The following is a 12299-nucleotide window of genomic DNA, read 5'->3' on the forward strand; positions in this document are numbered from 1 at the left end:
ACTAATTAACATTTTTATGGAAAGGCTGTAATTTTGCCTGCAATTTTCAACAGCTATTGCAATCAACTTCAAAATGATGTCTCTGTATGTACAGAAGTTGAGCCCAGCAGTCGAGAGGTAATAATCAACACTTTCTTCGAATCTCCAATTCCCCTTTTACACTGACAGCTGGCATTAAGTGTCTACTTATAAAATCTGTGATTGTACAAGTCTCATTAGTCATCCGTTACTTGAAATAATTAGGTTATGATCTTTCACTTTTACCAGCAGTCTTGAAGATGTTTTATGAGAAAAAGATAGCATCCCTTCCACCTACTGAGACAACAGTATTCAGTTACGAGTTTACCATCAGACAAGACTTTAAACTATTCTCAGTTTGCCTATAGTGTAGCTTCAGCTTTAACTGGGTAATTAAAAAGTGACAAATTGCAATTTTCAAAACAATATGTGCAAAATTGAACAGTAACCAGTGGTACAGTTATACAAATCAAGAGTTTCTCACCATTGCACAATTGGCTGTACTAAACAAGTTTTTTTAAACAAAATGTTCATGGTATATGAGCATTACAGGCAAGGCCCATACTGTATTTATTGATCATCCTTAATTACCTTTGAGAAAGAACCTTGAACCAAAGTAAGTCAGTATAATGTAAATATATACCCACAGTGCTGTCAAAGAATAATCTGAATGATTTTAATCTATGATAGCGAAGGAGTATAGTATGTAGTTGCAAGTCAGGGTACTGTCTACTCACATGATGTCTTCCCTTTAATAAAAACACAGCCTCAATTTCATATTTTCTTTGCATTACAGCAAATGACACTTTTTTTTAATGCAGTAAAATATTTGTAATCAAAATTTTGAAAGTTTACTCTGCAAAATGTCTGGGCTTGTGTAATCAGTTAAAACTAAAACATTTCTATAATGCAAATTTGGATAGTTTTGAAAAGCACGATAGACCTCTCATAATCACGCGAAATTAGCATGCAATGGGATGGAGAGGTTGTCACCCAGAGCTGGTGATTATGGATTTATTTTAATAAATGTAATAGCTTGAAGCCAATATGGAGCTTTTTGGACTTGAGGGGTTACAAAGTAAACTGGAAATGTCCTGGAATATCAGGTTATTGTTCATCTAATGAGAATTTACTTTTTTTTCCTGTACTTGTTCACTAAACATAGCCAATCAAAAAAAAGTAATAACTTTTCTTTCAGTAGTTGAAAATCCTGACAATGCATTATTTTTTACCTTTCCATTGGAAACCCTATACAATAATAAGAAAATTACAATTTTAAAGCAATGGAGTGTTAGCAAGTTAGAGTTATACTGTCAAGTCAATATTGTTCTCCTGACAAGAGAAAAGAGAGCATTCTCTGCTAATTTGTATTCAAATGCTATTAGCATTTGTTGACGAGCCAAAGAAATCATGTGCTTTCTGCTAAAAATGCACTATGGTAATCACTATTTTCAAAAGTTCTCAGACCAACATAATGCAGTTCCATTACTATTAGCAGAAGCAAAGAAACTCATTGCAACATCATTGTAAACTCATTAGATGAAACATTCTGCAATCTTATTTCGTTACAAGTATGCTTACATAAGACTTGAAAAATACATATGTCACAATTACAAACTAAATCTAACAAAGGCTGCTGTAAAGCCATGCAACCTTAACATTTCCTATTTTGCTGCAAATATTTGGGTATAGATTAAATACAGTATTGTACAAGTTTTAAAAATTAGTATTTAGGATCTATCCCCGATGATGTAACACCATTATCCACAAACAAAATATCTTCTTTGTATCTTAGATCTACTATTTTTTTCATAGAATTCCCAACAGTGAAGGAGGCGGCCATTTGGCCTATTTGGGTCTGCACTGACCCTCCAAACAGCATTCCACCACCCTTCACCCTAGACCCATAATCCTGGGGCTAATTAACCTAGCCTGCTCATCCCTGGATATTACAAGGCAATTTAGTTTGGCCAATCTATCTAACCTGTGGACTGTGGGAGGAAAGCGGAGTACCCGGAGGAAACCCATGCAGACACAGGGAAAATGTGCAAACTCCACACAGACAGTCGCCCAAGGCTGGAATCGAACTTGGGCCCCCGGTGCTATGAGGAAGCAGGGCTAATCATCAATCCACCCTGTGGGTGCAGTGTTCAGAGATGTGCAGGTTATGTGGGTTAACTACGGTAAAAACCCCATATTTAAATGCGAGGTTAAAGTGATGGGGTGGGTGGGTCGAGGCGAGAAGCTCTTTGGAGGGTCGATGCAGACTTGATGGGCTGAATGGCCTCTTTCTGTACTCTAGGGATTCTATTATATCCACACCTTTCTAAAAGCCAATAATAATTTTCAAGAATGCACATTAGTTAACATTTAGTTAAAGGAGCTTAAGAAATAGGAATAGGCAAGAGTTTCTTGAGCTAGTTTTGTCACTTTTTAAAAATTATTTCACAGGATATGGCTATCAGTGTCTAGGCCAGCAATATTTGTCCATTCCTAACTTCCCTCAAGAAGGTCAGTGAGTCACTTCTTTGAATGTCAGCAGTCCATGTGATTCAGGTATATCCACAGTGCTGTTCGGGAGTCCCATATTCAACACTGAGCAACCGTGAAGGAACGACAATATCACTCCACAGTAGGATACTGTGTGTCTTGAAGGGCTCTGTGTAGCTGGTGATGCTTCTTGTCTTTCTTGGTGGTACAAGTCACAGATTTGCAAGATGCATCAAGGAAGCCTTGGTCAGATCATGCCTGATCCCCAGCCAGAACTCTACCTTCCCGCCTCATCTCAAAATTCCTCACTGTCCTTTTGTGCAATCCAAATCTACTGTTCTTAAGGAGAAGCTTCATGTTTTTGAAGTGATGAAGCTACTTTTCCTTTTGTGTTGGGAAAAGATCAAGTAAAAAGCTATTCCACACACAAATATAGATCTTAAAAATTTACTTTAAACAAAATGTCAGCACACCCACTTCACTGCTTCTACAAGGTTGCTAAGCAAACTGTATACTACATACTCACTCCCCCTTTTTTTAATCTGAAAAGGTGGTAAGGAGTCATTTAAAAGCCAGACTGCATTAGTTGAAGGCACCAAATATTATTTTTCTGTCAGCCCAGAGTATGTTTTATGAAAATAAATTTCAAAAACAACTGATAATTGAAAATTTCAAAACCAACATTGAGGCATATGAGGAATACAGATAAATGAGCTTAAGAAATATAGCAATTCGGGGACTAAAAGGAACAATACAAGAATTTGCCTACAGGCCGAGAGAATAAGGTTAAATGGATAACTTTCAAAGAGTTTGTACGAACATTGGTAAACAATAAGGCTACTTTCTGTGCTGTATGATTCTATTTTATGATTTTATGAAATAGCAGGAAAGAAAAAACACCATCTGTGAACGATGGCATCACTTGAGGAAGTAGTTAAAGTAAGTGCCATCTCTGAGTGAAGTCGCAAGAAACAGAAGGATGAAGAAACTAAGCAGTCGAAGGAAGCAGATGCACGTGTATAGAGCTATGAAATGTGTCAGTAATTTGATAGATATCTACTGCACAAGATAAGGAATAAAAAGATGGTTTGGCACAATCAGTTTTACGAAAGCTTATAAAAAACTTGAAAATCATGTTATATGCTGCTTTCAGCATCACCTTCAACAGAATCTGAAACAGATTTGTTTTCAGCTGCCAGTGGAAAATGTGTAATCTCTATGGATAGCCTGTTATCCAAATGTGATTTAAACAAACACACCTTCTCACAACACTTACCGAATTGGAGCCAAGAATTTGAAGCTCAGGTTCTCCAGACTCCAGTAGTTTGGCCACCATTTGAAGGAAGCTTTCAACAAAGAGGTTAATGCTTTGGGAATGACAAGCCATCAAAAGCTGGTCCAATGCCTCCATTGCAATGAAAACATACCTGCAGACAACAAATTTATCAACTCTATCATATATATAAAAAACATACTGTATTCCTCCCCCTTGCCTAAATGCAGCATTTTGTCCTTTTAGGGAGGATGCTTAGCCATGGAAAGGATGGAGAAGGGGTTCTTCAATGTCAGAGATAGGGAATTTAGTTATGAAGTGATGCTGTAGAGAAAGGAAAATAAGAACAACTTTTATGAACAATTATTCATTATTTAGATAGAGTCGCGAAGAACCATGTTTTGATCAAAAGCTGGAGGGCTTAACAGCATATCATCATGAAAACATACAGGTCAGCCAGCATCTGTGCAGCAAGATACAATATTTCAGGCTGGTTGATTTAGTTAATTATGTGGATACAATGAACAATCAAATATACAACATCTAAATAACAAAGACAGCATGTCACCAGAACGTTTTCTCTTGCATAGGAACACAGGGATTTGGAAAGTGAAATGGAAATTTGACTCAAAGCAGATCAAGCAGGTAAAACTTTTTTGGCCAATCAATTTCTGGTGATCATTAGAACATACATATATTTTGCAAGAATTTAAATCTTTGTTACAGATTTTTTTCCCACATGGATTGCTGGTGGGGGTGGGCCTGCAATATTTCACCTATCCATGCCCTTCAGTATCTTGCAACGAGTACAGGCTCAACTTGTTCAACTTGCCTTCATAGGATAAGCACTTCATCCCAGGAACGAATGAGTCAAGTGAACCTTCTCTGAACTGCTTATATGTTTTTTTTCAATAATGGACACTAAAACTATGCACACTACTCAAAACAAGTCTCACTGATGCCATGTGGAGTTGTAGTAAAACTTCCTTCGTTTTATATTGCAGTCTTTGCCTTTCTAAATATTAAATTTTTTTGTGATTCATATATCAGGATATCCAGATGCTGCATAGTTCTGCAATATCTCTTTATAGTTTTGTTAATATTTGTTCATCGTACTGACATCAGAGATTTCACAGCCTAAATAATAATATCTTTTGCAGAGACCACACCAATGTATTTTGCTCATGGAGACATCTTTAAAAAAGTAAAAACATTAACAGTCAATGGTGTTTAAAACAGGATCATGTTTAAACAATAAAATAACCTACCCATATCGGTGTCTGACAACATCCCGACTGAGCCGTTCCGCAAGATATTTCCCTATTCGATCTAGTTTATCTGGAGCCGAAACCGCATAGAAGGTCAGCTTCTCCATGTCAGCTTTGACAAGGCCATCCTAGCAATAAAAGACTGGATTGATTAATGAATGAGCTTTAAAAATGTTGTTACCTGCTCTTCCTACTAGGTACTGACTTGGTGCTGAAAATGTGTTGCTGGAACAACGCAGTAGGTCAGGCAGCATCCAGGGAACAGGCGAATCGACGTTTCGGGCATTCCTGAAGAAGGGCTTATGCCCGAAACGTCTATTCTCCTGTTCCCTGGATGCTGCCTGACCTGCTGCGCTGTTCCAGCAACACATTTTCAGCTCTGATCTCCAGCATCTGCAGACCTCACTTTCTCCTCACTGACTTGGTGCTATGCACTTTACCCATAACTAGATTTACTAAAAATCATTTGTAATGCTCAAAGTCAAGGACACCCCCATTAGGGAATGTAACACTCATTCATTGTACAATGTGATATCTCTACTATGCAATTTGAAATGCAGATTCAAATCCCTCTCTACTCTAGATAATAAATTTTAATCTAAATATGAATAAGATGAACCATGGAGATTAACTAATATTGGTTGAGAATTAGTAATCATCACTGTAAACAGTTATAAATTATAACAGAGATCCAAACTTTGCTGTTGCACAGATCTATTTTTTTTCAAATCTCAACAGTTACTTGCATACTGATAAATTTCATCTCCAACTCTGCAGACTGTGGCCACACAGCTAATGGGGTTGTTTTACCAAAATCAAAGTGATTAACCCATTGAAGACAGCCACATCTTAAAACATTATGATTGCCCAAAATCTAGCATACTTAGGAGAAAAAAATTGAACAATAGACCTTGAATTTCACATATGCAATGTAGAAACTCCTTCCACTGTCAACAGCTTAGAAGCACTAGCCAGGATCAGCTTAGTCAATGCTTTGGTCACTAGGTGGCATTATATCTCAATCAGTACAGATAGACAATCCTTTACCCAAAATCTTTGGGGCCAGTTGTTTCTCGGAATGTTTCAGATTTCAGAATAAGTGACATTTTCACAGTGAAATAAAAAAAAAATCAGCTAGCAGCAGACGCACGTGTCAATAGTATGAGCGCTGAGACACAATTGATGCCTGCCAGTATTGGGCCACACCGCCACATCACATCTGAGTGACGTGGTTCGAGTGGGTGTGGAGTTGGGTCACCTGTTCGCACACCAAATTGGTACTCCATAATCCACAAAAACAATTTCAGATTTCGGAACTTTTCAGATTTTGGAAAAAAGAATTGTTTATCTGTACCATGTTTGTAAATACTGTATATCAATCTGATTAGAAGCAAAGCTGTGCAAGCATATAGTTTTCTGTATCATTCTAAACTCGCATGATCCACATTCAGGAAGCATTCCTGGTGACATATATTCTACACTGCATAGCACATTCCTAATAGTGGCATGCCAATAACTTACTCCTAAAGCTGGTTTAAAATGTTTGGATTTAAAAATCAAACACATTACATCAAAGAAAACCAGAATTAAAGCAATCCTTGAAGCAGAGCATTGTGGGATGATCAAAGAAATAATACAGAGAAGGCATGGATAGACTAAACAGACCATAACAGTGAAAAGGTAAACAAATGATGTCAAAACTGAGGAGCAGCAGCCAACCCCAAGGGAACTAAGCTTGTGATCAAGCTATTGAGGCAAGGATCTAAAATAAGGAATTAGTATAAAATATATAATAAATAAATAATTAAACATTAAGGTTTTAAAGTCTCAATTATTATTTTTGATATGTTTAGTTAACCCAAGTGAGTGAAGCCTGGCAGGATACCTCAATGCCTCAAATCCACATCCTTTGCCATGTGGGAAATCCACTTCTCATCTCCTGAATAAGTACAGGAAGGTGAGGTTGGGGAGGTAGGGGATGCAATGAGCTTTGGTTCAGACTTTGAGTAGCAACTGCCATTACTGTGATATGTACACAGGTTGGAGAGCATGTTTCTGGAGGTCGCCACTCCACAGCTTACGAGTGCAGGCAGGGAAGACGAGTGCAGGCAAGGAGGGAATGGGTGGGAGGGAAAGAGAAGAACAACCCAGAATATAACACAGGAGGCCAGAGTGTTGCAAGCATCAAAGTGAATGGAAAAAAAATCAGAATAGCACCTGGTGCATTTATGGCCAAAGCATAAATCTCCTTTTAAAGGCAATAAGTTTCCAAAGTTCAATCACTACCTTAAATATTAAAGATTACTCATGTTCTATCATGTGTTCAATTACATTCACCACAGTGCAGAATACACTGAAGAATTCCAATGCATCTCAAAAAATATTTGCTTTTAACCAATGAAACATTTAATTGATTATAGTGCAAAACAAATTCCAGAACTCAGGAGCAGGAGGAGTGATATTTGGTTAGAGATTCCAAAGGTAAGGTGATGGCAGACAAAGAGGGATTTATTAGGGAGGTCTGGAATTTTTTTAAAAACTGCATTTGGAGATAAAGATTCAGTGAAATTAACAATAATAATAATAATAAATAAATATGATTTAGCACATGACTGCAACAGCAATCTTGATACAGGGTCTGAACCTCAGCAATGCAGGGATCTTGTGCTTTTGTCCTATGCACACTGGAATCTAAAAGAATGAGAGATCTAATGGAGGTGTATAAAATGCTAAAGGAGATGAAGAAGGTAGACATAGAGCAGATGCTTTCCCATGTGGGGCAAACTAGAATGAGAAGCCATAGTTTTAGTTTGGGGGATGGAGTATTTATGAAAGCGATGAAGAGGAATTACTTATCTCAAAAGGTCATAAATCTGTGGAATTAACCACCCCAGAGTGCACTAGATGCATGGACAGTACAAATTTCAGGAGACAGAATTATAATTAGTAATGGCTTAAAGCATTATAGGGACTGGGAAAGAAAGTGGGGTTGAAGCCAAGATGAGAGCAGTCACAATCTTATTAAATTAGATTAGATTAGATTAGATTACTTACAGTGTGGAAACAGGCCCTTCGGCCCAACAAGTCCACACCGACCCGCCGAAGCGCAACCCACCCATACCCCTACATTTACCCCTTTAACCTAACACTATGGGCAATTTAGCATGGCCAATTCACCTGACACGCACATCTTTTGGACTGTGGGAGGAAACCGGAGCACCCGGAGGAAACCCACGCAGACACGGGGAGAATGTGCAAACTCCACACAGTCAGTCGCCTGAGTCGGGAATTGAACCCGGGTCTCTGGCGCTGTGAGGCAGCAGTGCTAACCACTGTGCCACCGTGCCACCCACCGGTGGCACAAAGCTCAAGGACTGAATTGCCTAATTCTATTCCTACTTCTTTAGCTGTTATGTTCTTATGAATCTGCATTCAGATCTATCATTCATGTGGATTTTTCTAACTCCAGAAAACACATTTATATCAGTCTGAGAAAGATTAAAACTAGACTCTAGAGGGAACATCAATATCTAATCATCTAGCTCCCCTCTATCAATGCCAGGTTGTTGAGGAAATGTCTGGGACATAAATTTTCAAACAACATTTCAGGGCTAGCAGATCTTGGATCCAAAAATACAGATGAATCAAAGAAGATAGAGAGGCAGATACTGGGTAAGAAATTTCACATTATACAAAAGATTTCACAGAATATATGGAAGCTCAGTATGTCCTGATAAGACAGATGAAGGTCTGATGACAGACTCTAATCTGGAATCAGCAACGTCCTTCAAGTAGTCTGAAAAAAGAAAGTTTATCTTTGGCAATTCTTTCATGCCAGTAGACCAATGTTAAAATTTGTAAATGGGCATTAGTATGACGCAAATACTGCTCATTCATAAATTGTCATTTTAACATATGAGTAAATCTAAAATTATCTTCAGACGAAGTACTGCTCCGGGTGACACTATTTTGTCTCTACAGTGATGGTTCATTTTTTTTCAGGTGCATGTGTAAGTTTAAAAACAGAAGTGTGGAGGACAACACTTCAAATATTAACCTGAGAAAACAATTCACCCAGGCATATTTATCCACTAGAAAGACATTCACATATTTCAGCATACTTTAGCTGTGTAAGTGCTAAAGTTGTTGATCTCAAATCTTTTCCATCATATACAAGTTGTTCTATATGAAGCATCCGAGAATATTTGTTAAAAATACTATTTAATCTACATTGATAATGAAAGGCACAAATACCAAGAATTTGCAAAAGTTAATTGGGGCAGCACAGTGGCACAGCGGTTAGCACAGCTGCCTCACAGCGCCAGAGACCTGGGTTCAATTCCCACCTCGATTCCAGCCTCGGGCGACTGTGTGGAATTTGCACATTCTCCCCATGTCTGCGTGGGTTTCCTCTGGGTGCTCGGTTTCCTCCCACAGTCCAAAAATGTGCAGATTAGGTGAATTGGCCATGCTAAATTGCCCATAGTGTTAGGTGAAGAGGTAAATGTAGGGGAATGGGTTTGGGTGGGTTGCTCTTCGGAGGGTCGGTGTGGACTTGTGGGGCCGAAGGGCCTGTTTCCACACTGTGAGTAATCTAATCTAATATCCCAATACAAGGTGAAGTACAAGACATGAGAGCAGAAGGAGGCCACTCAAGTCTGCTCGACTAGGAGATTTGACAACCACCTAATGAAGGAGCGGCACTCCAAATGCTAGTGTGCTTCCAATTAAACCTGTTGGACTATAACCCGGTGTTGTGTGATTTTTAAACTTTGTACACCCCAGTCCAACATCGGCATCTCCAAATCATGATGACTAGGAGATGGCTGATCTGATAATCCTGAATTTTCCTTTCTTACTTATTTCTCAAACCTTTTACTCATTAAAAATCTGTCTCAGCCTTAAATAAACTTAACCCTTCACAGTCTTCTATGGTAAAGAATTTCCCAGACTCACTACCTTTAAAGAAATTTGTTATTCCTCTTCCTCTAACAACCCAATGCACAGCTAATTTAGAAATCTGCACTTAATGTTAACAAGGAAGTTTTTGAAACAGTATGCAGATATCAGATTTGTACATTCACTGGCATTATGTTATTTAAGTTTTTAAATGTGTTAAACCTGAAACATATGATGACTGAAAATAGATAAGCAATCAGTCTGAAAAAATGCTGCTAAACATTTGCCAAATTAGCCTTGGGTGAGGAAAACGGGACCAAATCCATACACCTAAGTGCTCATGGCTCTCTCGCTAAAGATCCTGAAGCATGACAGCAAAAGCTATCAAATAAGTTATTCAGTCCAAATTACTATTGTTCTTCCCTTGATCTTGTATTTTGATTTTTTTTTAAAAAATTGACCAAGCTACTTTGAAGAATTATGAATTCTTCGTCCAAATATGATTGGTGACAGACTTCATTTCTAGTAGTGAATGAGTTAATATTCAACAATGCAACATGAAAACAATCATCTGGTGACAACCGTCATATTGAGGGGAAGAACAAAAAGATCAGATCCAATCACCCAGAAGTAGTCATGCAACAGAAAAACCAGTATTGTTTTCTTTTTCTTGTTGAAGTATGTCACAACGATCAATGCAAATCATTTTGCAACATAGGTGCTAAAGCAAATCAATACCTCAATAAGCTACTTCAAACATCTTGAAGTGAAATGTGAAGTGTACATTTTGGTAAACCAATACCTGGTGTCTGTGCACATTTTATTTTCCCACTTTATTAAATCTCTTCTCTCACTGCCTCTCTAACTCACTTCTCTACAAATGAAAGCAAAGCTTACCTATACTGCTTAAATCCACACAGTAATCAAGAGCTTTTAATCTGCCAATTTATCCTATGCAGCAATTGATAGAAAATAACCTATAAATCTATACATTGGGCCATGATGACTAACAACATGTTAAACCTGAAACATTTAATGACTGAAAATAAACAAACAAACAAACAAACAGAATAAAAATGTTGCTAAACATTTGCCAAATTAGCCTTGGTCGAGGAAAACTGGACCAAGTTTATACAAACACAGGCCTTAATAGCAGGTCAAATTGGTCACTCAAGCCTGCAATCAGATTGTGGTCTCAATTTGCTCCAAACCTTTGTGTTAATCACAATGTATCTAACTCAACCTGAAAAATATACTCTCTAAAAAAGAGAATGCAACAGACCAACAACACGGTGTGGGAAGACTTCTCACCTTAGAGATAAATGGGGAAACCCCTTATTTTAAAACTGCGTCCCTTAACTCTTGATTGTCCAATGAAAGGAATCATCTTTACAGCATCTACTGTCAATTCTTCTGAAAATATTATTTGTTTTAATATGATCATTTCTCATTCTTCTAAACTCCACTAGATGTAGGTCTAAAGCATCCAAACCTTCTTTATAAGATAAATTCTTTGTCCCTTGAATCAATCAAATTAACCTTTGCTGAACTGCTTATATTACTATTCTGCCTTTTGTCAGATAAAGAGATCAAAACTGTACGCAGCATTATTATTAATCAATATTGCCAATACATTTCAACAACAGTACTGGAATAAAGCTTCCATACTTTTATATTCAGTATCCTTTGTAATAATAGATTTTGTGCCTTCTGAATTACATGCTATATCTGAATGCTAACCTTTGTGATTCATATACCAGAACATCCTGATCCTGCTGTACTGCAGTTTTGCAATCTTTCTCTGCTTTAAAAACAGACTGATTTTCCATTTACATCACTAAGGTAGACAATATCACATTTTTCTGCATTATACTCTATCTGCAATTTTTTTGCCCAGTGTTATGCAAATGATTGATATTTAATATTGTTTGGAAGATCTAAGCTTTGAAAGATTGTGGAAAATGAATTTATTTCAAGTTCTATGGATATGTCTGGAGTGGCTTCTTTTAAAGAGGTAACTGAAAGTTCACCATGCACTCTGGGTACCTTTTTAACAAGATTTCCTAGAAATCGTACAACTGGTAATAAATGTTTACTTTGTTATAGATCCTGCTGGAGCTGCTTTGAACAATAACTGGTTTGGAGTAGGTTCTTAATTTTAACTAGTTCAGTTACAGTGAAGGTTCTGAGAACCAACTGGATTAAAAGGAAGGCTGTTAAGAACAAGATGAGATGAAGGGAAAACCGCTAACAACCAGATAATTTGGAGGGAAGCCTAAGAACCAATTGAGGAGAAACTAAGGCAAGCTGTCCAGCTGAACACACCCATTTCTGAGAAGGAAACGCTGTGT

The 12299-nt window shown here is 37.6% G+C and overlaps 1 protein-coding gene across 4 annotated transcripts in view; it reads right to left on the reverse strand.

Moving 5' to 3' along the window:
- Positions 1 to 12299, reverse strand: part of efr3a (EFR3 homolog A (S. cerevisiae)) — a 176493-nt gene that overhangs the window by 116392 nt on the left and 47802 nt on the right. For all 4 annotated transcript variants that reach the window (XM_087986460.1, XM_087986459.1, XM_087986458.1 and 1 more), the window contains 2 exons: positions 5050 to 5177; positions 3785 to 3935 (listed from right to left, as the gene is read on the reverse strand). In XM_087986460.1, coding sequence (XP_087842586.1) covers positions 3785 to 3935; positions 5050 to 5177 — 279 coding nt within the window. The remainder of the gene's footprint in view (positions 1 to 3784; positions 3936 to 5049; positions 5178 to 12299) is intronic.

Source organism: Chiloscyllium plagiosum, unplaced genomic scaffold (genome assembly GCF_037043375.1).
Source record: "Chiloscyllium plagiosum isolate Xiang-an unplaced genomic scaffold, Cpla_swu_hap1 HiC_scaffold_4, whole genome shotgun sequence".
Lineage (NCBI taxonomy): Eukaryota > Metazoa > Chordata > Chondrichthyes > Orectolobiformes > Hemiscylliidae > Chiloscyllium > Chiloscyllium plagiosum.